The sequence below is a fragment of the Mustela nigripes genome, chromosome 14 (genome assembly GCF_022355385.1).
Source record: "Mustela nigripes isolate SB6536 chromosome 14, MUSNIG.SB6536, whole genome shotgun sequence".
Classification (NCBI taxonomy): Eukaryota; Metazoa; Chordata; class Mammalia; order Carnivora; family Mustelidae; genus Mustela; species Mustela nigripes.
This window is the reverse complement of record NC_081570.1, coordinates 95,763,996-95,790,367: the sequence shown is the minus strand read 5'-3', so window position 1 is coordinate 95,790,367 and position 26,372 is coordinate 95,763,996. Positions and strand designations below refer to the sequence as shown.

The window sequence follows — 26,372 nt, the reverse complement described above, 5'->3', positions numbered from 1 at the left end:
CTGCCGATCACAGAAAGCCCGCCTTGCCAGGATCCGTGTGGCCAAGACAGGCAGCTCCAATGCCTACCTGCACAGCAAGCGCAACGGGCTCCTCACGGAGGCGCTGGAGCTGATGGTAGGTGCCTGCCGGGCCTGGGCTGGGGACGGGGAAGGGGGGAAGGGCTCCTTTTCTCTTCCCAGGGACACCACCTTCCCCAAAGGCCCAGTGTGAACCCTAAGAAGGACATGTTTCCAGATCTTCTCCAGGAAGCACCCCTCTACACCCTCTCCCCTCCAGGGCCCCCAGCCCCAGAGCTAGCATGTTCTCTGTTGACCCTGAAATGTGGATCATCCCGATTTCTCTGGCGCCCTCCCACCTCCCGTGGGAAATGAAGTCCCCCGGGGAAGGTGGGAGGAGCCACCGGCATGAGCCTCAGCCTTCTCTCCTTTTCTGATTAGGGCACCCCAGAGGAGGAACACGTGGGCAAGAGCACGTCACTCATTGAGAGCCAGCACCACCACCTGCTGCACTGCCTGGAGAAAACCACCGTGAGTGCCAGCCCACTGCGTCCTCCTCTTTCCGACCCCTGCCCTCCTTTCTGAGGGCCAGAGCTCGCGGAACGAGAACTCTGGGCTCACATCCTCACCCTGGGCCAGGCTGCAGACATCGGAGTCTGCCTTCAGATCCAAAGAGTAGCAACGAGGTCCTTGTCAACCCCCGGGAGGAAGACCCCAAGGAGGGGCGGGGGCGCAGTCTCCAGGGTAGGGGGCCACCTCCGTCCTGCTGCAGCATAGAAGGTCTCTGCCCCGAGCCTTTCTGCACACCCCTACACGACCCCTACAGCCCGTTTTTGTGGTTACTGAGAGCCTCCCAGTGCTCTGCCTCTCAGTTTCTCAGTCCGGATGCACATCACTCTTCAAAACTCGGCTGAATCTATCCTAGATTTTGCTACAGGAGAGTGGAGCAGGGCCTCGGTTTTGGCCCATCCCTGGGACTAGGTTGATGCAGTGTGTGGGTGCCTTTTCCTCCCCCACATCACTCCTTAAAGGACAGTGAATGAAGGAGGCTATGCCCATAGTTCTGGAGCCAGGAAGTCCATCAGTCTTAGTCACCCTGTAGGGCCCGGGAGTTCGGATGCTCGAAGAATTACTGTGACAATAGAGCCATGGTTTAGGAAGCCGTAGCTGGAATGTGGCATGTTGCCTGTGACCACAAACAGACTGAAAGGAAGGGCAGTGGGGCCAACCCTGGACCCTTGGCAGAAGGCACGAGGAAGAGAAGAGAAGAGGATATGTTGGGCGGACAACCCAGGAGAGGCAGAGTGCAGTCCTCCCCTGTTCCTTTCGAGGCCCCCCCATCCCCAGAGAGCCCACAGTCAGGGCTCAGCACCCTAGGGAAGGAGCTTTCTACTTCTGAATGTCCCATATCCTGGACTCTAGATGCAGGGGAATAGACGTCAGATGACTCTTACTATGAGCCACGTGTGGATAGCACACTGTGGATGGCTGTCGAGCCCAAAGAGGGCTTCCCAAACGGGAAAGTACTCGGAGAACCCTAGTTTCCAGGATTTATCGAATGTGTCTTACTGTCAAGAACTGTATATGTGTATTTGGAACTTCTGTCCAAAACTCGGAGCTTGCCAATGGGATAGGCCCAGACCCAACTGCCCTTTCCGAGTTGCATGTGTTGGGTGGAATGTGTCAACTGAAAGGATATGGGTAAAAATGTTCGGGTTTGAGGGGCTGGAATGTTGGCATGGCAGAACGGAGACTTGGGAGGTGGCGGGATGGAATGCTGGCATTGAGGGCGTGGAAGGCTGAATTTGTGGGACTGAATGTCGGACTGAATGCGGGGCCAGGGCCGGGGGGTGCTGGGGTGAAAGAGCTGGAATGCTGGGCTTCAGGGGAGGGATGTGGGGCTAGAAGCAGCAGAATGTTGGGATGGGAGGAATGAAGGTGGCGTTTGCACAGGGTCGTGTTGGAGCCAAGGGGTGGAACGTCGGGACGAAGGAGCGAGGATGCTGGGAGCGAGGGCGCGATGTCGGGCTCGCGGGCGGAATGCCGGGGCGGAGGGACTGAATGTCGGAACTGAGCTTGGGAATGCTGGAATGTACAATCAATGGTGTTTTTATCTTCTGTTGGCATGTTGTCCTGTAGGGGTTGTCCTATCTTGTGGATGATCCCCTGTTATCTGTACGAACCTCCACCATCAAGGTATCACTTTTTTAAAAATTCAATTGATGTTTTTCTCTCTGATTCTTCTGAGTCTGTGGATTCTCCTCTTTTCACCCCCGGTTCGGTTCTCTCTGCATGTGTTGTCAGTTCTTTGGGGGCTTTTTCCTACCTCTACGGCCACCCGCAGTAGCAGCTCAGGCCTTCGGGTGCTGACGCTGAACTACCCGACTGCTTTTCTGCTTCCCTCCTTTGACCTCCCCAAGGCCTTGGAGAGGGTGGCAAAATGCAGCGGCCATGCGGTCCCCTGTGAGTGCCCCCGGGGCCCCTTCCCCAGCTCCGCAGGGACTCCTGGTCCTGGCTGCCAGGGCTGATCTCTCTCTGTACTCTCTCCTCGCGCTATTCCTCTCCAGCCTGGCGGCCTCTGCCAGATCATTGATGCCATAGATTTTCAGTCGCCTTGAGCAAACGACTAAACAGCCACTTTTGTTATTGTTGTTTTCCGAGTTCAACACCAGGAAGCTGTTAGCATTCCTTGCCCTGCTTACATTTGACTTAGGGAATACTGTGCCTCCAGATATAGTAAGGATCTACATCCCAGAATCAGGTGGGGGGGGGGGGGGGCAGAAAACACAATAATTAAAGGAAATCAAAACCCTGACAGTTTGACCCCATTGGCCTTCAAGAACAAATCTCCCCCCAATTGCATGAATAATCCAGTGCCTTTAAAAGTTTACAGCTCACACGTACCCAGGATTCATAAGGATCTTACCCATTAAATCCAACCCAGCATTCAAGATAGCCTAGCATACCTACTCCCCAAGGTTAGCAACTCCTTACTGGCTGCCTCCAGGAGATCTGTGCAAACCCAGGAAAGTCAGTCAAGTCTGCTTCTAGCTCTGAGGATGCCACGAAATCCCTCCAGGTCCTCTGTGTCCCATCATCTGAAAGCTGCAGATGGAGTGTACATCCCATCATGATTTAACAGCTGCAGTCCCCACCCTTCTACCTGATGGCCACCGCTGCCCATAGCGATCTTTATCTTTCTGCCTTTGATGCCTGTGGGACATCACCCCTCCCGAATGCTTATCCGTGCTCCAGGCAGCTGGGAGCCCTCCTCTCCAGGCCCAGACAGAGGCAGGCAGCCACACGGGGACTCGTCCCCCTCCTTCCCGTCTCCTTTTCCTACTTCTTCTTCTTCTGCCTCCCACAGAACCACGAGTTCATAGATGAGCAGATGTTTGAGCAGAACTGCATGGAGAGCTCGATGCAGAACTACCCGTCCACGAGAAGCCCCTCACTGTCCAGTCACCCGGGCCTCACGACCACCTGCTGCTCCCGTCGTAGTAAGAAGACCACGCACCTGCCCAACTCCAACCTGCCGGCCACTCGCCTGCGCAGCATGCAAGAGCTCAGCACGATCCACATCCAGGGCAGTGAGCAGCCCTCCCTCACTACCAGGTGCGTGGCCTCAAGCCCCATCACTCCCTGACGCTCGGTCCTGCCAGTCCCAGAAGGGAACAGGCTCCTCGAGTAACGGATGAGCCTCCTCCCCCTTCCCTACCCTTGCACATTAACCCAAAGGCCCTTTGTTTGCTGGGGAGGGTACTCTAGCAGGTTTAGACCCAATGTGGGGTTAGATACCAGAAACAATAACTGGGGAAACAAGCAAAAACAAAGAAAGAAACTTCCCCAGTGCAAAGAATGGATCATTTTCCCAGGGAAACAGTTTTCACAATTGTCTTAGACGTGGCTTATCCCAGGCTCACTTTGAACCATAGACTGACCTTGTCCCTCCGTAATCTGCCAGAGAGAGATTAGGCCTCTCTCCCCACTACCTCCAGTGAACTGCAAGGAACTCAGGGAAAACAAAAGTCAAATGCCACAAAGGATGGGGAACAGGTCTATGGCACGGAGAGAAACGTGTACTCTGAATTCCCAAGCCCAGTATACGTGACTTTGTAATTGTTAGAAATAATAATTAGAACGGAGAGCGACAGGCTGATTACTAAAACCAGAGACAGAGGGACGGCAGAGCTTCCTCCTAGTTAACCGGGAGCCAAACGGGCGAGGGTCAGGGATGCTGAGAACGCTAGCAAGAAGCACCGTCACTCACTCACTCTTCTTTTATTCCAGTCGCTCCAGCCTTAATTTGAAAGCAGACGACGGACTGAGACCAAACTGCAAAACATCCCAGATCACCACAGCCATCATCAGCATCCCCACCCCGCCAGCGCTAACCCCAGAGGGAGAAAGTCGGCCACCCCCTGCCAGCCCGGGCCCCAACACGAACATTCCTTCCATAGCCAGCAATGTCGTCAAGGTCTCCGCCTTGTAAAACCACCGGACAGAGGGCCAGTGCGGGGAGTGGGAGCGAAAGGGGCTGGCATGTGGGTGGGTGGCCGCTGGGACCACTCCCTCCCCCCCTCCCCCACTCTTTCTGCCCGCCCTGTTGCACCCCTAGCACTGAAACTTGTGCCTGGAAGGGAAAGGAGGCAGCAAAGGGGCACCTGAGGTTCACCGCTGCTGGTGTGGGCGTGGATGTGGTCGTGGCCCTGGCCCTGGCCCTGGCCCTGCACTACCGCATCTCGCTGGGGCCAGAGGAAGGGAGGGGGGTAGGGGATGGGATGGCGGGGGGGGGGGGGGGTGGAGAGGCTGCATGCCAGGACAGGGCCTGGAGGGGGGAGCCTCAGACCCAGTAACTCTTGTTTCTGGAGACCCCAGTGAGGAAAACACAAGACCAAGAGCAGCACGGAGGCCAAGTTGTCACATGCAAAACAGGAAGAAAATATAACACTGTGTATTTAAGCACCTTTTTCAAGGCTCTTAATGGATAATATTTATTCATGGGAAAAGGTGGAAAACAAAACATCAACGGATTTTTGTGAAATATTTTTCTCCATGGACCCAATACCTTTGAACCAAAACAATGCATTTTGTGAGGGTTTGTTTTTGTTTTTGTTTTTGTTTCCTTCTTTTATAGCAGAAGCTTTTAGGCTAAGAAGTCAGTTACTGCTGAGTTCTCTCTCCATCTCCCCAGGTGGGTGAGGTCAACTGAGCCTGGGCACCCTCCCCGCCCCGCCCAGCTGACCTGCACAGAGCTGCCAACTGACCACACAGCAACACTTACCCTCTGTCCGTCCTTTGTCTCTGTCCCTCTCTGTCCCTCTCTGCTTTACCCCCCTGGCTGTTCTTCTCTGTGTCCAGCCATCTGTCTCTACGTGGACCCCAGTGATCCTGAGACATGTTAGGAAAACCGTCTCCACTTCCAAGCACCTGCAGACTCCTGCCTGGGAGTTAGAACTGTGTGACTGCCGCTGTGGAAGAGAGAAGAATCAAGCCAAAGCAGAAGAGTCTAGGGAGGAGGGAAGTCTTCTTTAGAGAACGAAGTGCTTCCCTTGCGATTAGAACCAGTGGTGTTTGCAGTTTCCATTTCTGGGTGCGGGGAAAGGGAATGACCGGATTTTTCACACTGGGATCTTGACACAGGAACTAGCCAGGACCTAGGACACACAGTCGAGTCTGGTGTGGGCCAGTGAAGACAGAACAGAAGAACTCAGGGCTCACAGCTATAGTGGGACCCTGGAGCTCCTTAGTTTGTAGCCTTCTTTCTGGACCCATCATAAAGCCCATTCAGAATTCTGCCAAAAGGCCCCATAAGCAGTTTCTTGCAGAAGGGGCAAGTTTATGACTGAGGTAACTCCACAGGCTCCAGCAGACTTAAGACTGTGTGCTTCATGGAGGACGCATCAAAGTGTGAAAGCAAGTAAGCGATTCTAGATGATTCATACCTGGCCTGAAACACATTTGAGGTCTGAAGGGTCTTGGGCCTGATGTCCCAGAAGGTAACTGAAGTGGGGGCAAAGCCTGATCACCTCCATGCAAGGGAGGGAGTGAATGTTACTTCTGGAGAGCCTGTTCAAGTGGCTGGCACTCTGGCGGGACTGGGAAAGCGTTTCTGGAATCCTACCATTTTCACTGCATATAGGAGGGCAGGTGGGCCTCAGGGTTCGTGACAAGCCCCTTCCCACCCTCCCTAGTTGCAGTCTCTCTAGTGCGGGCTCTGAGATACAGAAGCCCCTTATCCATTTTACAGGTTAGTGAGCTGCAGTTTCACAATAAGCCAAGGACTTCTCTGCCTACCACAACCATCTAGACAAGTTTCACTAGTCGGGAACCTATGAAACACTTTCCGTGGGCTTCCTTATGATCCCCAGCTCTACTGACCCAGTGGAAGGGGAAGGTTAGTGGGTTCTGAAGTGGCCTCTAAGCAGAAGGTGACCAGAAGGACAGAGGAGAGGGAGCCTTAGACCTTTATCTCATGCTATCCTCGCTGACCACCAACTGAGTCCTTTCCTGGATCTGGCCTCAAGGACTTACCCCTAATGGGGGGCAACCACCCTATGGAAATGGGGTGCTTTTGGCCTTCTGAGCCAGCAGTCTAAGTAGACAGAAAAGCTTTACAACTACGGAGGAATATATATGTGTACACACTCCCACACCACCACTCCCACACACACACCACCACCAACCTAAACACACCGGAGAATAAGCGCTTAAATCCATTCACTTGGTACACATATCCCATTAGGGAAGGCAAAAGACTGGGCTGGACTCCATGTAGAAGTCAGGTAAAGGACTAGAAATGGAATTTTTCCTTTGAAAGAATGGTAATGGAACGACGTTAGGAATATTGTAGTATCTAAGTTTACATCATAAAAACTGAGTGGGGTAAGGGACAAAGAGGGAAATAGGAATGTGGTTACATACACATACGAATTGCCCGTGTTTAAAAACAGCTCATCACAGGATTAGGATAATGACTATATCTAACCCAGAGTCTGTTTGATAGTGCACCAAGGGAGCATTTTATTGTGTCCCACAAAATTAATGAACAAGCTTTTAAAATCATGTCTCAAATAATTTCTCAATTTTTGGCCCTAATGAACTGTTTTGTGTTCCTTCAACTTCATTTCTAAGTCCTACATTATGCCAGTTCCTAAAAGACTTTAGACTATCCGCTTCATCTCCATCCCCCAGTGTAGACTTAGCTGGAGATAAGAGACCCATCTCACCTCTGGTCCAAGGGATGTCAACCCAGGAAAATGGCGCATCTACACAACAGAATACAGCAAGACTACGCTGCTAGAAGACTTTTGTAAGTCAACCAAAAGACCTAAGTGTGCTGAACGGTTTAATCAATCTAACCCATTGGCCAGTGACTGAAGAACCAGGTTATCAGGGTTTTCTGGAGGCAAGGCCTTTCGGGGGAAATGACTCTTAAGCTTTCGTAGTTCCTGAATCACTTCAGCATATTAAAAGATTCCCAAAACCACTTACTCCATTTGATGCTATTCAGCGTTAGAAAGCATTAAAAAATAATATAATTATTATAGGCTACATTCAAATGAATGGAAACTTAGAAAACATAGAATGAAGAATATATCGGAACTAGAAAGGATTAGGAATAGCTAATTGATTTTACAGTATATAGAAGGCTGAGGCCCAGAGAAATGAAGTGACTTGCTCAAGGTCATGCAGTCATTAATGTCCTAGCTGGGACCAGAACATAAGTCCCTTGGCTGTGAGTCTTATGCTTTTTCTACTACAGTTGCTGCCTCTCAGAGGAATGATGCTTTGGAGAAGACTCATCAAAGAAAACATGTTGTAACTAGAGGTATAGTCTGATGTAAATTCAGTATGAGCTGGACACAGCCCTTGGGAACCATTTCATTGTACTAATACAAACCATCCTTTTGAAACCACCATTCCCTGGGTAGAACCAGCTATGGACTATCAATTCAGTTAAAAAAAAAAGTGAACAGTTAACAGTTTTCATTCAGTCGAATGTTCTTCTTCTCAGGAAGAGAGAGCTATAACATTTCAAAGCATACTTTCTAGAGTCCTTTTGATCCTTACTACAACCTCTGATGGTAGCAGGTCAAGGGACTAAGTCCTTGATTGACAGAGAAGGAAAAGAGGCAGGAAGAAGATGAGTGACTTACCCAAGTTCATACAGCAAGTTAGTGGCAGAACTGATTGCAATCCAGGGCTTAAACATCTTGCCCTAAGATTTTTCTTCTACATCCTGTTGCATTGTTCTGGGGTTTGCTTCTACTTTTAATACTTGGACTTCCAGGGTAGTGATTAGTGGGAGGAAGCATTCCATCAGAACCACTGTGAACCAGGACCTCCAGAAGCGAACTATACTATTTCGCCTTCATCCCCTATTCTCTTAAAAGTGTCAAGTTCAGAACTAACTGCGTGGAATGCTGTTTGAAAGACCAGGTGTCCTCAGTGACAGTTGAACAGATTAGCCTACAATCACATGGGAGTTTAAGGTCAACAAGTAGAAAAGTGAGACTAAGAGAAACAAAGAATTTGAACAGAAATTAAAGTGGACAGTAAATGCTGACCCATGATTAATGAGAGTCACCTTGTGCACGTGCTGACTTTACCTAGTTTTCAGATTACGATTCCTGCTGTTCAGGATCATGTCACTTATTTGTCAGAATATAGGCAGGAAAAGTGTACATTGAAACATGTACCTAGATTTTTTCCCTCAGCTTCTTAACTTTGCAGAGTTGTGAAGTGGTTGGAATGGAGCTAAACCTCTGACTCTGAGGTTATTCGTGAAGTCCAGTGGTCCAGGCTCCCTCACTTCAATCATCAGGTCACGACAAGGCAGAAAGATCCCAATGCTGTTGTCTAAGGCAGGATTAGTTTCCCTTCTCAACTAGCTGGTGTGGTAACCATGACACACGGGAACCTGGAAGATTTTTATTTTCCTTTTGTGATTTCCTTATGAAATCTCATCACCTGCAAAGCTTTAAAATGACTGGACGAAGGAAAAGCATTTGTATGACCCATGACCCTTGGAGCCCAAACAGTATCATGAAGAGAAAGTGGCTATCAGCTTTAAGGGGGTTCCTTTTGAGTCTTGTTCTCTATTCAGAATGTTCTACGTTTTTCTCATCAAGTGTGGGAATGACATTTATCTTAGCAGGTTACTTGACTACACTGGAAGGCATCATGCCGAACCAGTGTAGGGCACTGACCCAAGTCCTGGGGGGCTCCTTGGACCAATAGACTATTTTACAAACCTGGGAGGTGGGAGGGATGGTATATTTTTGATAATCAGACATTCCAATGTAATGTTTTCCTTAGAGGTCACCCCCCCCCCCGTTAATGTTATCGTGAAAAACATCAAGTGTGTTCTTTTCTATTTTCGTATAATAAATGGGCTTTGCTTACCAACATCTCAATGGCAAAGAAGAAATACTGTACAAAACTGCAGGAAGATAAACATGTGAACACTTTCTATGGGGAAAAAAAAAAAAACAAAAAAAAAACTCTTGAGTTTCCGGTCGTCTTCTTTTGAAACTGTAGTGCGTATGTTAAAACGTATTATCATTTACAGTATTACTGAGTCACGTGCCACTGCTGTACCTGATGTGTCCGATCTGGATTAAACAGACCATGTGCCACAAAGCCTCAAGTGATCACGGATGGTTATTTTCCTACCGTTTCTCCTGCTATCCACTAGAAACTAAGGGTAATATAAACACGGAGGGGTTTTCTGTCTTGGAGAGAAGCCACAGCATCTCCGCAGGGTGCAGACAGGGCAGTCTTATCTTTCCTCCCCTCCTCGGTGCAAGCAGACCCTCTACCATGGGGACCATGGCTCTTGCCCACTTGTACGTTTGTCAGAGATGTCCACAAGCACTGTGTTGCCTTTGTCAACAGCCCTGTTTTGAGCTCCAGCTCTGCACTACTGAAAGAAAATCTGCCTTTACAGATCGATATTGGTTCTGCTGAGAATACTGAATCTTTTCTCCCTCCTCTAAACCAGGGTCTGACACTAAAAAGAAACCCCCGAATGAAATGCTATGTAGGGTAAGGCAGGAAGCTCTAGAATTGGGGGATGGAGGTTCTCATTTAGGTTCTCTCGCATGACTTCCTTGCATGACTTCCCTTCAGGCACTTTTCTCTTGGCTTCAGTGTGTTTCATCTTACTGTATTACGATATCTTGAAGACCTGCTCTAACCTTACTAATTCTGATTTAGGTAGTGAGAACAACAGGCATTTTCATATTCTACCATCATGTGAACAACACACATTCCCAAAAACAATGGGAATCCTTCTAATTTCCCCACAACCACATCCCAGTCAATGAAAACCGAAATAGAAGTGGAACATCAAGGCCAATCCATGGTGCTCCAAGGCCTTAAAAGTTGCCTATGAAATGCAGGTGTTCCTAGCCTTATCACCCACTAGGTGTCACTACGGATCCACAGCTCACACAATCTGGAGCCCAGGAACTGGAAACCAGATGTGCACTGAGCAATGCATGTTTGTTTTCACTGAAAAGCACTCAGTGTTAACTGGGACATATGTGCTTGTTCACAGAGGCACAAAACCATATTCTGCCAAAACAAGAGAACCACCTGGTGATGGATCCAGTTCCATTGGTCAGCAATGACTATCAAAAATATCCTCTTATTTTGAAAGATTAACAGACTTAATTATATTTAGGGGAGGGGAAAAAAACCCTAAAACTTCAAACTATTCCCTTATCTCATACGATTTGGTCTTCACATAATATAATTCTGTCCAGTTGTTAGTATTTAGGGGTTTAGTATTTAGATCACATGTTTCTATTATTATAATACTTATGCTAATTTAGAAAATGTTACTTTTTTATTACGCAAAATAATGTCTTCTAAGTCAGAATTATCCACAGCTGCAGGTTTCCTCAAGATTTCTCTACATGTTAATACTGCTAGCCAATTTAAGATAAAGCTTAACTTGAATAGTTGTGGTCAGTACAGTTTAGCACTCTAGAACTCAGACGTTAAAAACAATTCACACTGGCCTTTATCCAAATCACCTGAATTTATAAAGTTTCTCTATATTCATGAAATGATTATTCCCTTCCCTACCTATATTTTCTCTTATTAGTCATATAATTAAGTCTTGGAAACTGGGAGGGAACCTAAAAATCTAGTCCAGCTCCCTCATTTAATTGATGAGAAAACTAGACCCTGAGAGGTCGTATGACAGGTAGAAGATAAAGGAGACAACAGCAAAGCCTCCACCAGGACAAATACTCTTTCGACTACATCAGAAAGCATTCACAAGGGAATTTACCTAAAACCTATCTATGGTTCTTAGCAGGTGACAGAAACCAGCGCCTCAACTGCCAATTCTAAACAAAAAAGTCTTTCATATAATCATGCACAAATAGCGGCAGGTTCCTTCCATAGCCACCCTTCTCTGGGATGGGAATGGCTGAAATTTTCCAAGGAAATGCTTATGGAAAATGAAGCTATCATTTTCCTGTTATATGTGTCCTCACTTCCAGCTTATTTTTCTAGTAAAAAGAAAAAAAGCAAACACAATATATGACAAAGAGACCTAAAGAGAGAATCCAATTAATTTCAAGACTAATGGGTAACCTCATCTCTAATTAAGATGCAGCAGTATCCTAATTAAAATCCCCTAGCCATGACAGACTGTGAACTTGGCTGTAGTGTGGGGGAAAGGGTAGAAGAAAAGAGGTAAGTTCAATTATATAGCAACAGGATCTTACTGAAATGTGTGTAATTAAAGTCTCTGCCTCTTAATGATATGCTGGACCTAATTATGGATTTGCTAGTTACAGACTTAATCTAATTCATTCTAACTTGGCAATACATGTACAGTACAGAAACAGTATAAGTAAAGCCTACCATTGTCCAACCTGGATGACTGGAATCCAAGTGAAACAGGAGTTCAGGGGGGTGCTTAGGTGAGTGGTGGACAGTAAATGACAATGGCCGTGGATGTTTGTGGACAGCCCTGGGAGTAAATGTTTGTACTGCCTAGCTAAGTATGTATACAGGAAAGAAGAACTTTCCTTTTAAAAAGTAAATACGTTTCTATCTGTTAACAGGATCTCTTACCACAAATCCAGTTCACAAAAAGGTTTGGGACCCAAATGCATCATCATGAAAGGACTGCCCCAGAGAGGGAATGAAAGAATGTGTACAGTAGGCCCCTCTCATCCACAGAGAATGTTCCAAGATCCCCAGTGGACCTTGCCTGAAACTATAGATGATACCAAATCCTATATATACCCACATTTTTTCCTGTATATAAATATATACATATATATACACGTATATAATAAAGTTCAGTTGATAAATGAGGCCCAGTAAGAGATTTAACAGTAATAATAGAACAATCACAACATACTACAAGTTACATGACTGGTCTCTCAAAATCTTGCTGTACTATACTCACCTTTCTTCCTGTGATGCTGGGATGATAGCATGTCCATGTGATGGTGAAGGATATAGGCATTGTGACGTAACATTAGGCTACTACCAGCCTGACAATATGTCAAAAGGATCGTCTGCTTCTAGACCACAGTTGACTGGGGGGTAACTGAAATCGCAGAAAGCAGATTCCCAGATAAGGGGGAACTGCTGTAACTTCCAATCATATTTTTTTTCTAACTTGTAATTTATAGATGCATCATCTCAGAAGAATGAGATGTTCCCCACTGGGTGTCATTAAAAGTAAAAACTGGGAGAAAATTTAAATTAAAAACATTAAAAGTAAAAACCGGGGAAATTTTAGAAGACATAAGATTAGGACACACTGTGCGAAGAGTTTGAACAGAATGAATTCAAGCTTCCGAAAAATACTTAAAGAGCTAGAACTTTCCCTTAGCCTCCCAGCAGAGTAGTGCAGTTCTTAACCTGGCTGGGTTCCATACATGGGCTTGAGAGGGTCTACGAACCTCTTAGAATTACACATACAGTTCCTGTTTACAGAATGGAACTCTTCGAATCTATAGCTTTCATCTCAATCATAAAAGGGTCCAAGAACCAACAAAGAGTAAGAGTTACTCCTTTTCTTAAATAAGGGGCACCTGGGTGGCTCAGTGAGTTAAAGCCTCTGCCTTGAGCTCAGGTCATGATCCCAGAGACCTGGGATCGAGCCCCATATCGGGCTCTCTGCTCAGCAGAAAGCCTGCTTCCCCCCGTCTCTCTGCCTGCCTCTTCCCCTACTTGTGATCTCTGTCAAATAAATAAAAAAAATCTTTAAAAAAAAAAAAAGAAAAGAAACAAAAATAAGACAATCACTGATGATCCTGAGCTATTTAATACACAGTAAAAACATAGACAGCTTTCACAATCTTAAAAGACATTCAAAAGATGAACAATAAACATGTCAATAAACATTTGGCTAAGTTTGCGATTTCATTGGTAACATATTTTTACTGGAAGCAAAAAGCAGGAAAGTACCTTTGGGAAAGTCTGAAGCAGTATTTAGTCCTTCCTGCCTAAACATAAAAGGCGAGGGGATTTTCTGATCTATCATGCTACAAATTTCTACAAGAACACACTTCTATGGAAATACAGTCCAAGCCTTTTGTCAAGAACTCCACAGCATAAACTTGACATTATTTTTAAAATCTCAACTGTTTTTATTTTTTTAAAGCAAGCACTGGTATAGGTCTTTTTAAATGTTTCTTTTTCAAATGGTTTAGAGAAAAGGCCATCCTTTCACTCTGTGTTCCCAAAATTTTCCTTCAAGAATCTGATCTGTGAAGTTTCTTTAAAAAAAAGATAATGTACCTGGTCAGGTAGGTCAAAACAATCTGAAAAATAGAGGTGTTCCAGCGGGAAGCCTCAAGACTTTTCAAATTCCTCAAAACTGCCACTCTACTATAGGCCTAGGAGGTTGGCTATCCAAAGGTATCACTCACTGGTATTTCTGGATGGTGCGAGGTGCTGTCTACAATCACTGGTTGCCTCGCATCATTTCTTGGAGATAAACGGTATTCATGTGATAAGCTGCCATCCAACTTGGATGCCTCTGAGCATTCCAGTAATAGGACTGAGAAGCAGCAGCATAGTATTCCTGCCATGCCCTGTAGTAGGCCCTCCAGTACTCCTCGTAATCCTGATAGGTATCCGAAAAACTCGGATGGGTTTCCCTGTGGCAGTCATACCAACCATCATCCTGAGGTTCTGCCGGTACACGATAGGAAGACCGCCTGGGAGGGTTTCTCCGGCTTTGCTTGGCTCTCTGGTTAGCCCCCTCTTTATGCCTGGTCTTTGTCTGGATTCCAGGTGATTCTTGATACTCTGCTGGATTAGGGGTGTCGTTTCCATTCAGAGGTTGTTCCAAAGAGATATGACCATCCACAGGAGTGGATTCTGAGTCTTTCAGCTGAGTATCTGAAGAGCCTTCCAAGTAGGACTTATTTCCTTTGCTCTGGGAAGAAGTCCTCGAGCTGTAAGAATCGCTGTCACTCTCTGAGTCTCCAGACTGACTACTACTTGCCAGTATCGCCACTCTCTCCTCGGGAATTCTATTTCTTACAAAACCATTCTGAGGATTCACAGTCTGAACCCCAGGCCCCGTGTAATGCCTGATGATTTCCACAGGTTTCTCTAACCCCTCTTTAATATAGTGTTCATAATCCTCTACCAATTCTGTAAAAGTCAAAGAGCATGGCAGATGGATTTTAAAGGAAGACAGACAAGGAATTTTGGGCAGTGACGCAGGTAAAGCTTCTCTGACCTGGTGCTTATCGGTAGTGTTTTCAACAGAGATCTCAACAGAAGACTTCATAGGCTCTTCCAGTTGTATGCCACTGCCCACTTCTTTTGGTGACATTGCTTTTTCTGTGATTCTACACTCTGAGTGGCTTTTCACAGGAAGCTTCTGTTTAGTATTATTTTTTGATTTGACTACTAGTGAAGATACAGAAGTATTTCTAGATGAAGCCACGTGGTTACCATGAGTTTTGTGAGTTTGAAAGGTTCTCTCCACTTTTTGGATCTGCTTTTTTAAGGGCTGGGTAGGTACACTTGCTAAGCCATACGTATGCATAGCTGCTTTAACCTCCACGTCCCAATCCAAATATTCTTCCATTAGACCAGAAGGAATGGGATCTACATAAAAGGAACAAAAGAATACTTTAAAATTTTGAGCTGCAAATCTAGACCAGCAATTTTTGAATGACTTCATAAAGCCTTCCATGGTCAAATAAGGTTAAGAAATAAAATATACTAATAATATACTGAGAAGATTAAGGAGTACATTATATTAGTATTTCAAATGACCTAAATAATCCTTGCAGTAAAGAAATATGCCCACAAATATGCAAGACCCATCCCAAACCCACAAGCAACATCTCCCCATACCTCCCACTCAAAAATAACTTGGGCTAGGAGTAAGATTCAAGTCTGCAACAATTCTCCCAACTCCTCCCTTTTATCTCAATAATGCTGACAACAAAACAAGATATTAGAAAAGGGATTATGCTCCCCAAAGCTTGTCAGCTGGGAAACAGTAAAACTACAACTTCGCACCCAAGTAAATCCGCCATTCTATACTCCCAACAGGAAGAAATCACTGCCCCCAACAGTGAAGAAAAATCTCTAGAAGGGAAAAAGTTAGATGACTGCAAAAAAGATCTATGGTCTCAATGGCACGTCTGAGTTTAAAAAAAAAAAGTTGCCAGCTCTAGTTCTCTGAATTTCCTATTCCATCCAGGTGGGACAATTTGCTCCTACCTACATACTCTGACCTTCCCAAAGTGTGATCAGTTTTCATCTTAGGCAGACAAAACATAGAGACCTTGCTGGTCTTGCTGGTTTGTTGTTGCTACTGGTGCTCACGTGTATGTACCCACAACCTAATCCCTCAGATCAGGACTCTTCAGCTGGGGCTCCTGAACCCTGGCTGAACAGACCCTCTGACTAGAGCTCTAAGGTGATATCCCTTGCTTGCCCATACCTATCAAACAGGCCAATTTCTCTCCCACTCCTGCCACAGGTACTTCATCTGAGCAGTCTACTGTCTTAAAAGTTCCCACTCCAATATAAATCTAACACCACAAATATACTTTCTCATGATTTCAGGGCTCTATGAACACTAAAAAAGATCCAAATGTGTCCTTTTCCAGTATCCAAAGGCAAATTTTCTTTTTATCACTAGATGCTATGATACTGAATCCTACACCAAAAGTCTTAACCCTCTTATACCAATTTTCAATTTATTTTTTCCACATTATAATCATTTGACAGGTTACCAATAGACTTACACATAGAACTACATACTATAGTGTCCTAAAACTGACAGAGAACCTAAAGACCATTTCTAAAAACAAGTACTTTCTAAACCAGAACACAAGTTTGGAGCAATTAAAGAAATTTGGAAAAAGATCACAGAATGAGTAATTACAAAGCCAAAACTCATTCCCAGACTTCTGCTTAATCTAGCTTTATAAAAACCACTAAAGGAGTTATATATAAATTAGTAAAATATTCCATACTGTATTTATTCAGTAACTATGTATCTGATATTCTACAAGATCATGTATATGTTATATATGTTTATATATATATATTTACACACACATATGTCCATATACACATGTATATACACATAAACCCTATAACACTGCATACATTATCATACATAGCAAATAAACCACATTTCCACATGACAGTTTTTTAAAAATTTTCAAGAGACCATTAATAGTTTCAGATATGCAGTTTCCAAAGTGGAAAAAAAAATGAGCTTGACAAATGATTAACTAAAATCAAAAGAGAACATTTCAGAGATGCCTGGCTGGCTCAGTCAGAAGAGCATGCAACTCTTGATCTCGGGGTCTTGAGTTCAAGCCCCATGTCGGTGTGGAGATTATTCAATAATAAATAAATAAACTTTTTAAAAAAGGAAAAAAAGAGAACACTTCAAAATTTTCAAAAGAGCATTCAAAGATACTACTCCTTCTTCATGATCATGAAGGAGAATATGGCAAGAATTACCTTTAGTGACAAAAGTAATAAAATATATGCCCTGTTATATAAAAGGATAAAATGAAATTACAAGGTTACAAACTAAATATGAAGTAAATATGAAGCCAATACAGTAGTAAAACATTTTTCATGTGCCAGGAATTAGCTTGCAATCTTCTCCCTGTTGCTTATGAGCTATAAAAACTTAGGCAAACTACTTAACTTCTCAATGCCTTGATAGCCTCATTCACAAAAAGTCGGTAATAACAGCAGACCCTTCACAGGGCTGTGGTGAGAATTAAATGAAATAACATACTGAACGGAACCCAATATCCTAAGTACTCCGTATCAGCTATTATTTTTATGCCTATAGCCAATATGATTATTCTTTTGACAGCAAAATGAACAGACAAAATATACCTGGTAAAGGCAGAAGGTTGATGTTACATTTCTGGGCTATTTTCATCATCACGTTTTCTTCTTCTCCCCGACAACAGTAGGTCACTGTCAACCCCAAAGTACCTAAAGTACAGAGGGAATGTTATGCAGTAGATCAGTTTCATGTAAGTGACGCTCCACTGTCACATCTACAATTCTTCCTCCTAAAGAAAGCAGCCAAACTTTTTTTTTTTTTTTTTTACCAAAACGGCCAGCTCTGCCAATCCGATGCATGTATGTCTCCCAATCCAATGGTACATCCAGATTTACAACCAGGTTCACCTTCTCAGCATCAATCCCACGGGAAGTCTTGAAGAAGAGAACAAGTGTCTGCATTAACTGCTACACTGGCATCAACACACATCCGCCTGTTCTGATATAGCCAACAGCCAAGTTAAGAAAAGGAGGATGAGGGTGCCTGGGTGGCTCAGTGGGTTGGGCCACTGCCTTCGGCTCGGGTCGTGATCTCAGGGTCCTGGGATCGGGTCCCGCATCGGGCTCTCTGCTCAGCGGGGAGCTTGCTTCCTCCTCTCTCTCTCTGCCTGCCTGTCTGCCTACTTGTGATCTCTGTATGTCAGATTGAATAAATGAAATCTTAAAAAAAAAAAAAAAAAATTAAAAAAAAAAAAAAAAAAAAAAAAGAAAAGGAGGATGATCAGGAGCAAAGGGATTTCATTTCTAATGACCAGTTTCAAGAATAAAGATGAAAATACAAAAGACTTTGAAGAAAGCAAATTCCCCAGCACTGGAAAGAAAATTCCCTTCTGATATTCTTATCGATTCTTATCAGATACACCCACATAAAATAATAAATGAAACCTGTGCATCTGATAAAAGAGCCCAAGTCAAGATGGCGTAGTCACCCAAACTGAAAAGGTGATTTACCAAATCTGTGGAAATGAGGACTCTGCAATGAAACTGCTTCAGTTTGGCCATAGCATCAAGACGCTGATTCTGATTCATGTTGCCTAAAAACACCCCAAAAGAAAGTCATATAAGAACAAGCTAACACATATTTATCAAATCCACAAAAAGCAGAAATTGTAACTATCAGTCTTAACACTTGAAAAATACACCAACTGAAGTTAATTTTCTCCTTATATGCAATTCTAGGTTAAGAACTAGTCAGAATCTTTTAAAATCTGGTAAGGCAGGCAACTTGAAATTCAAAAATTAATTTTAAATGGTGACTAGGTTACTCCTGCAGATATAATATTTTATCTGCAAAGTTACATATGAAGTAGAATAATTCTTAGGAAAATAAAATTGCTATAATCAGCTGTTTATAAATTTAGTTTAGATACATGATCTATGGTCAAAATATTGTCCATTAGAGAACATTCTCTCCAATATCTCATGACACACAATGACTAGACAATCTTAGGCTAACAGGTTAAAAACTAAGCTATCAATGAAAACTCTAAAAAGGATCCCACTGATCAAAAATTCCTTTAAATCTTTCATTCCTATTAGGTCAGCAGTAATAATTTAGCTTTATGTCAAAAATGAATCATCTTGGGCACCCAGCTGGCTCGGTGGATAAAGCATAAAACTCTTGATCTCAGGGCTGTAAGTCTGAGCCCTACATTGGATACAGAAATTACTTAAGAATAAAATCTTAACGGGGCACCTGGGTGGTTCAGTGGGTTAAAGCCTCTGCCTTCAGCTCAGGTCATGATCCCAGGGTCCTGGGATAGAGCCCCGCACTGGGCTCTCTGCTCGGTGGGGAACCTGCTTCCCCCTCTCTCTCACTACTTGCCTCTCTGCCTACTTGTGATCTCTGTCAAATAAATAAATAAAAATCTTAAAAAAAAAAAAAAAGAATAAAATCTTAAGGGGTGCCTGGGTGGCTCAGTGGGTTAATAAGCCTCTGCCTTTGGTTCTGGTCATGATCCCAGGGTCCTGGGATTGAGCCCCGCATCAGGCTCCCTGCTCAGCGGGAGTCTGCTTCCCCCCACCCCCTCTGCCTGCCTCTCCACCTACTTGTGATCTCTGTCAAATAAATAAATAAATAAAATCTTTAAAAAATTCATCTTTGCCTTCCACAAGACCTTAAAGCAGTTAATTCAGGCTCAGTTCTTAACATTTTTACAATGATTATAGAAAAAGCAATCTATTTTTCTCTGAAGATGACAAAGACAAACTTTATAAAATTATTAAGTTCTTCACAGACAATTCATCCCAATTTTCTAGTTTCATATTATATACCAAGTTATTTTTTGAAGAACAAGAATACCACTACATCAAATCCCAATATAAAATTCACCTGGAACTTCCTTTACTCTGAAGACTCAGTGTAACCTCACATTCATAAGGCAACTCACAAAGTACTATTTCTTCCTCCTGACTTTGGACAGGCTTCAAGTCAAAATACTAAACACTGATTAAAGTAAAAGCTGAACTTACCTGAAATGCACTCAGCAGGAAAGCCTTTAGAAGAAAGGATATCTGCCAAATGTTGTGCTCTATGAAAAGTAACATAGAGGGTTATAATTTTATAAATACAACCCTAATACCTTTTATTTCACCAGTACCCCAGGTGACCCCTTAAGGTACATTACCTGCTGTGCAAATTAGAAAAGACTAAGGCTTGATTAAATGGAATTCTGCTGAACAGTTCCTGTAAATGCTGAGCCTTTTCCTCAAAAATCTTATGGGCCAACGGGTATGAATTGACAATTTTGTAATATTGCTTCAAACCTACAAAGAAGTCAAGTCTTCTATTAAAACAAACATATTTGCTATATCCTAATAGTAAATATGAAAGCAACAGTCAACTAGGCATGGAAAAGATCCAGAATATCACAAACCAGGAATCTAAGTATCCAATACCTATACTCACCTATGAGACTTGGATCACTGGAATTTAGTCTTACAAAAGTGGGATCTCTCATGTACTTTGTCAAAGCATTAGCCAAAAATTCAGGGTAGGTAGCTGATACTGCCAACATCTGTTTACTGGCAGGCAAGGAAGAATAAATCCAGCTGTGAAACAGAAGAGAAATACACACCATGGAAACCAATCACAGTTAACTACCACCTGGAAAAGCTAAAAAGAGACACTTTAGGACACCATTTTAACAGTCAAGCAAGTTATTTCTCTTACTTTATTTGCTCCTGGAAGCTGCCTTCTTCTAAAAGCTTATCTGCTTCATCAAGAATAAACAGACGTACACTGCCTGGATTCAAGTAGTCAAGTTCTATCAGTTGTTTAATTCTGCCTAAATTCCAGAAAAAAGCATATTGAAATATTTAAGAGGCACTAAATGTATGCAAATCTCAGCCAATATTGTTACCCTACTTACTCACAGGTTATACTGCTGACCTTCTTGACCCGACCCTTATTATTACATATTTAAACACTGAACCACAATCAGAAATTGAGTTCCGATCTTGGCTAAATCCATTATTTTTTTCTCACATTTCACCACCAGTAAGTATGGATCATAACACTGTTCCCATCAAAAGACTTGAATGCTAAGACCCTGAATACTAAATTCTGATAGGAGTGATTCGTGAATGAATGATTAATAGAGGAGCAAAGAATCCCAATCCATGGCTTAGAAAGGCTTTGTGAAAATCACTTCATTCCTCCTCTTCTCAGAAGCCAATTCTATACATGTGCTTAAACATCCTTCGGAATGGAGATTTCCTAAGTTCTGTTGGTAATCCAGTCATGTGTCTGTATCTTACTGGTCTAAGCCTCTTCATTTACAATATTCAAAATAATTATCATATTTATTAAAGAGTCCCATATTCTTACCTTAATTATATCACTTCTATGAAATGAAAAGTGTTCAGTTCCTTAAAAGCCCCAGTTATGAACAGGGTGATATCTTACCAGGAGAGCCAACAGCAATATGACACTTTTTAAGTCTGGTTTTGTCTTGTGATAATGGAGTCCCTCCAATAAAGACATGACACTCTAAGCCTTCCATTTTTATTCCAATAGCTGTAATAACAGAATGTATCTGTACAGCAATTTCTCTTGTAGGAGCCAAGATCAAAATCTAAAAAAGCATAAAATATATATACCTTTAACAAGTCAGTGGAAGAGGTACATGTGATTGGCACATTCATACTGCAGTAAGCTATTTTTCATTTAAACGATCATTTTAAATGATGGGTTTTTATAGACAAGGGAAGCTATTCCATTCATTCACCTATGTGTTCATTCAGCAAATATTAAACAAAAACCTACTTTACGTACTAAGCAATATGTAAGTTGCTGTACAGTCAATGGTCAACAATAGACAGTCCAGGGGAGCTGGGTGGCTCAGTCAGTTAAGTGTCTGCCCTGGACTCAAGTCATGATCTCAGGGTCCAGGGATCAAGCCCCACATCAGGCTCCCTGCTCAGTGGGGAGTCTGTTTCTTCCTCTCCCTCTGCCTCCTTCCCATGGCTCATGCTCTCTCTCTCTCAAATAAATGAATAAAATCTTTAAAACAAGAAATAATACACAGTCCTTGTTCTCATGGCACTTTCATTCTGTGTAAGAAGATACACAATAATCAAACATACATAAATTATGACATACAATGAAAAGTGCTACTAAAAAAATCAAACAGGGAAAAGAGAGAAGTGACAAGAAAGGAAAGGAGTTATTTTAAATGGGGCAATCTAGGCCACTAAGAGAGTAACATTTGAGCAGAGACCTAAAGGTACACCACAGACTAGAGCTAGCTATGTGACACCTGGGGAACTGTTCTCAAGAAGAGAACAAAGCAAATGTAAAGGCCTTATGACAGTAATGTTCTTAGTGTACTAGAAGAGCAGCAGGGAGGCCATGTCACTGGACCAAATCAGGGTCAGCTATCTAGGTCCATGAAAAAGGAGGCTTGAGACTCAGAGTGAGAACTCTGCAATGTAACTATCAACCGAAGGACAAGGTAAAATGACAAGTTCTCAGCTATGGGAAGAAAAAAGTTCCTTAAAAAAAGCAAAAAACAAAAACAAAAACCTAGAATAAAATATGCCAAAACAGTTAACAGCAGTTTCTTTCTAAGTAGGTAAAGAGTACGTGCCATTTCTTTGGTACTTCTTTCTTTTCTGAATTTTCCAATTTTCAAAAATGAATATGTATTATTTTGAGAACACAAAGATCTGACAAATTTGGTTTATGGAACTTATTCAGCGTTTTGGCATTTCCACCTACTGCCAAATTGTCAGAAACCAAAATCTCGAATACATCTCAAATTCACAAGTAGAATAACTTAGGTCCTTGGGAAGCAGAAGGATTTCCTATGTGCATAACCCAGAATTTGGTGGTTTTAAGACTCAAAAGGCTTTGGATATGGATGTACTGGCACACTATTTATACATAACATGGGCAGAGCCAAACTTTGAGACGAACCCCAAAACTAAATCTCTTATTAATTTGGGTAAGGCCATCTTCAGATCTACTCCAAGAGAACCTAGAAGATGGGAGATCAACAGGACACACTCACAGAGGCTCTCTCTAAGAATCACCTGCAGTTACCAGCAACAGCCAGAGCACCATGTTACCATCAGTCACACCAAATACTAAATCCTACAATTGAGTCAGCAAGTAAAAGAATAAAGAACTATCTGTATTTTCAGGTAATGAAAAAATTGACACCCATGGCAGACTTAATCTATTTAAGATGCAGTAACAGAAACTTCCAAACTTCTAACGCTCATGACCAAATCCTTGGTCACCATCCACACCACCAAGCCGCTCCACAGTTTTTTTGTTTGTTTGTTTTTGGGTTTTTTTTTTAAAGATTTTATTTATTTATTTGACAGAGAGAGATCACAAGTAGACAGAGAGGCAGGCAGAGAGAGAGAGAGAGGAGGAAGCAGGCTCCCTGCCGAGCAGAGAGCCTGATGTGGGACTCCATCCCAGGACCCCGAGATCATGACCTGAGCCGAAGGCAGCGGCTTAACCCACTGAGCCACTCAGGTACCCAGCTCCACAGTTTTAATGTCTACTTTACTTCTATACTCTTCATATGGCTTAACTCAATCATTCATCAAATTCACTCATCAAATTCATCTCTTCTGTCTCTCAGGAGCTACTGGTACTGCATCCAACCTGTGATAAAATCCACATTACATCCCCTCCTCCTCTGGGTTCTCAGAGCTACACTCACCTGGGTACTCAGGTTTTCAAGAACCAGCGAGTCCAAAGCAATGGTAGAGAACACACAGGTTTTCCCAGTGCCAGATTTGGCTTGAACAATTAAATCTGAGGAGGAAAAATAAATGAGTAAATAATAAAATGTATATATACATATATACATCTGCATGCACATATATACATATACATGCACATATATCACTAGCCAGTACTGACTAAAAAAAGCTTAGATACCAACATGAAATCAAAGAACCAGAAGGGTCTCCAAAGAGGACCCAGACGGCACCTTCGTTTTTAGTTCAAAAAAGCATGAGGTCATATCCAGAAACATGCCTCTTCCCTGAACCTCTACCGTTCATCTTCTGGAACTGAGAGCCACCGGTCACCGTGCAAAGGGCAGTAACCATCTTCCAAATGAACACCGCGCCTCTGTTTTACAAGAGAGGAAACTGAGGCTCGAAGGCGCACAGCGCCTGGCCGCAGGCAGAGGCCTGCACCGGCGGCCGCCCTGGGGCTCCTCCCGGACCCTCCCGGCAGGAGCACGGCCCCCGCCCTCACCGAGCCCGCAGCGCCCCAGAGGGATGGCCTTGAGTTGCACCGGCGAGGGCCTCTCGAAGCCAGCCGCGCGCAGCCCCTCCAGCACCGGCCGCGACAGCAGCAGTGACTCGAAGTCGGCCGGCTCCGCCAGCAGCACGTCCCCAGTGCGGGTCCGTGGGCCGCTGACGTCGTGAGCCGTCCGCAGGCCCCGCACCGGCCCAGGGAATGGCTCCGAGGCCACGACCTGTGAGGCCACACGCTCCGCCGGCATAGCGGCCTCCTCCGTCGCTAAGGCCGCTGGGGCTTCAAACGCCGCCGCCATCGTCGCCGCGCCGCCGGATCTCGCGATACTTAAGAAGGAGGGCGCCTAAGAGCGAGAAGAGGAAAAACTTTATTGGCAGTCCTCCCGAGGAGACACGGACACGCTTGACCTGGGAGATGGGTGAAAGGACGGAAGCCGGAGGTTTAGGAAGTCTCGGAAACAGCGACAACGACAAAATATGTGGCCCGAGGAAGGCGGGAAGAGGGAGGAGAGGAAGGCGAGGCTACCGGGATGCAGCCGTGGGCGGCCTGCAGAGGGCGCCGCGCGCTCACGGTGGGGGCACCGCCCCGCCTCCCGGGCCTCCGCGGGCGGTCGGGCCAACCCCGCGCCCCCCCCCCCCCACCGCCACCCTCACAACGCGGGCTTTGTGATGCGCGTGGGGCGTCACGCTCCCCGCCTCCGGGCCGCGGGGGAGGGCGCCGCTGCCGGGCCTGCTTCCGCCCGCCCGGAGCTCCGAGCACAGCCAGACCGGACTTACCGGTTATCCGGTCCGAGCCTGTCCCGGTATCGCTTCACTCATCTCCGTCGCCAGCCCCAGCACCTGGCGCACGGAGCTCGCATATCGTCCGCTGAATTGCAGCCAGTTCCGACTCACACCTCCCAAGGCCCTAGCTCGGCCTCAGACCGCTCTCTGAACTTGGATGTGTACTGTACATCCGTCTGCCTTCTCAGCCGCGCCCCTCAGAAGTCTGATGGACATCCCAAATCTATCGGGTCATCTGGGCGCTGCTGCTGTCCCTGGCGCTATGTACCACCATCTCAAGAGTGACAACTGACAGTCTTTGCCACTTTCCCTTGCTTTAGGTCTCTGCTCAAATATCGTCTTTTCCAAAGAGGTCGTTTCTGAACTATTATTTTTTAATACTTTGTTAAACTAAATTGAATTAGCCAGCATATGATACATCATTAGTTTCAGATACAGAGTTCAGTAATTCGTCAGTTGCACAGAACAGGCAGCGCTCATCACATCACCTGCCCTGCTGAATGCATGTCACCCAGTTACCTTAATCCCCACCTACCTCCCCTCCAGGAACCCTCAGTTTGTTTTCTATAGCTAAGAGTCTCTGATGGTTTGTCTCCCTCTTTGATTTCTTCCCATTTAGCTTCCATCCCTTCCCCTATGATCCTCCGAACTGTTTCTTATATTTCACATATGAGTGAAACTGTATAATTGTCTTTCTCTCACTGACTTTTTTCGCTCACCATAATATCCTCCAGTTCCGTCCATATAGATGTATTTTAATTCCAGTAGAGTTAACAGTGTTATATTAATTAGTATCAGGTGTACGATACAGGGATCAACCATTCTGTACATTATTCAGTGCTCACCATGAGAAGCGTACTCTTTAGTGTCCATCACCTATCTCACCCCTACTTATTATCATCTAACCTAGTTCCCCTATCTCCTCCACTACCCCACCTTTTCCACCACTCTCTGTTCCCTTGTTCTGCTTTATTTTTCTTCATGGTATTTACCACTACCTGAGATTGTGTTTATTGTCTTTCTCCCCCCACTCTATGAGGACAGGTACCTCTCTGGTTCTCTTCCATATTCCTAATAGGAAACACACACACACACACACACACACACACACACACACACACACAGAGATCTAAAACATAGTAAGTGCTCAACATTGAATAAAGAGCTCCTGTGACCAAGTCTTAGTCATAATTTCAAATTTAAATATTTCTGGACCTAATCTTACTTGCAATTCCAAACCAGATATCCAGAAATATTCTTTTTCTTTTGTCCTTATATCATCATTCTGATCATTATCTCTCTCCCTATTTTCACACGTGCACATACCCAGAATCCAAATGACTTGGGGGGGGGGGGCATGCTTTGTCAAGGTAATCCCATTTGAAAGAGGTCCCAATGATATATTTTGCATAGAAATTTAGAAACATTGAGAATATGTCAACTGTCCATATGAAGGGGGGGGCTGTTGGGAGAGGGCACTGAATTTTCCAGGCTTTCTCGTAGTACCCCTTCCTCTCATTCACCTAACCCCC

At 44.3% G+C, this 26,372-nt stretch overlaps 2 protein-coding genes across 6 annotated transcripts in view; one reads left to right on the top strand and one right to left on the bottom strand.

Moving 5' to 3' along the window:
• KCND3 (potassium voltage-gated channel subfamily D member 3) overlaps positions 1-9,633 on the top strand; it is a 215,517-nt gene extending 205,884 nt beyond the window's left edge. For 4 of the 5 annotated variants that reach the window (XM_059375741.1, XM_059375742.1, XM_059375739.1 and 1 more), the window contains exons 4-8: positions 14-115; positions 439-528; positions 2,137-2,193; positions 3,365-3,612; positions 4,288-9,633. In XM_059375741.1, the coding sequence (XP_059231724.1) occupies positions 14-115; positions 439-528; positions 2,137-2,193; positions 3,365-3,612; positions 4,288-4,489 (699 nt within the window). In that variant the 3' untranslated portion in view covers positions 4,490-9,633. The remainder of the gene's footprint in view (positions 1-13; positions 116-438; positions 529-2,136; positions 2,194-3,364; positions 3,613-4,287) is intronic. The other variant, XM_059375743.1, reaches the window with a different exon arrangement.
• Positions 9,634-13,284: 3,651 nt separating this feature from the next.
• Positions 13,285-25,012, bottom strand: DDX20 (DEAD-box helicase 20). The gene is made up of 12 exons (XM_059375737.1): positions 24,835-25,012; positions 24,056-24,401; positions 23,511-23,605; positions 21,239-21,407; positions 20,504-20,618; positions 20,240-20,382; positions 19,959-20,097; positions 19,804-19,862; positions 18,283-18,365; positions 17,601-17,706; positions 17,380-17,481; positions 13,285-15,105 (listed from the first exon to the last, which is right to left on the bottom strand). Exons 2-12 carry the CDS (start codon positions 24,354-24,356, stop codon positions 13,946-13,948), a joined length of 2,472 nt encoding a protein of 823 aa, XP_059231720.1. The 5' UTR covers positions 24,357-24,401; positions 24,835-25,012; the 3' UTR covers positions 13,285-13,945.
• Positions 25,013-26,372: the final 1,360 nt, after the last annotated feature.

Excerpts from the sequence above, each read along its gene's own strand:
- DDX20 (XM_059375737.1), bottom strand. The coding sequence starts at position 24,356 with ATGGCGGCGGCGTTTGAAGCCCCAGCGGCCTTAGCGACGGAGGAGGCC. Across the intron at positions 18,366-19,803 it reads TCCTGCTGAGTGCATTTCAG|GCAACATGAATCAGAATCAG; the intron begins GTAAGTTCAGCT and ends GGGTGTTTTTAG. Across the intron at positions 17,707-18,282 it reads TCCTCATTTCCACAGATTTG|ACTTCCCGTGGGATTGATGC; the intron begins GTAAATCACCTT and ends CTCTTCTTCAAG.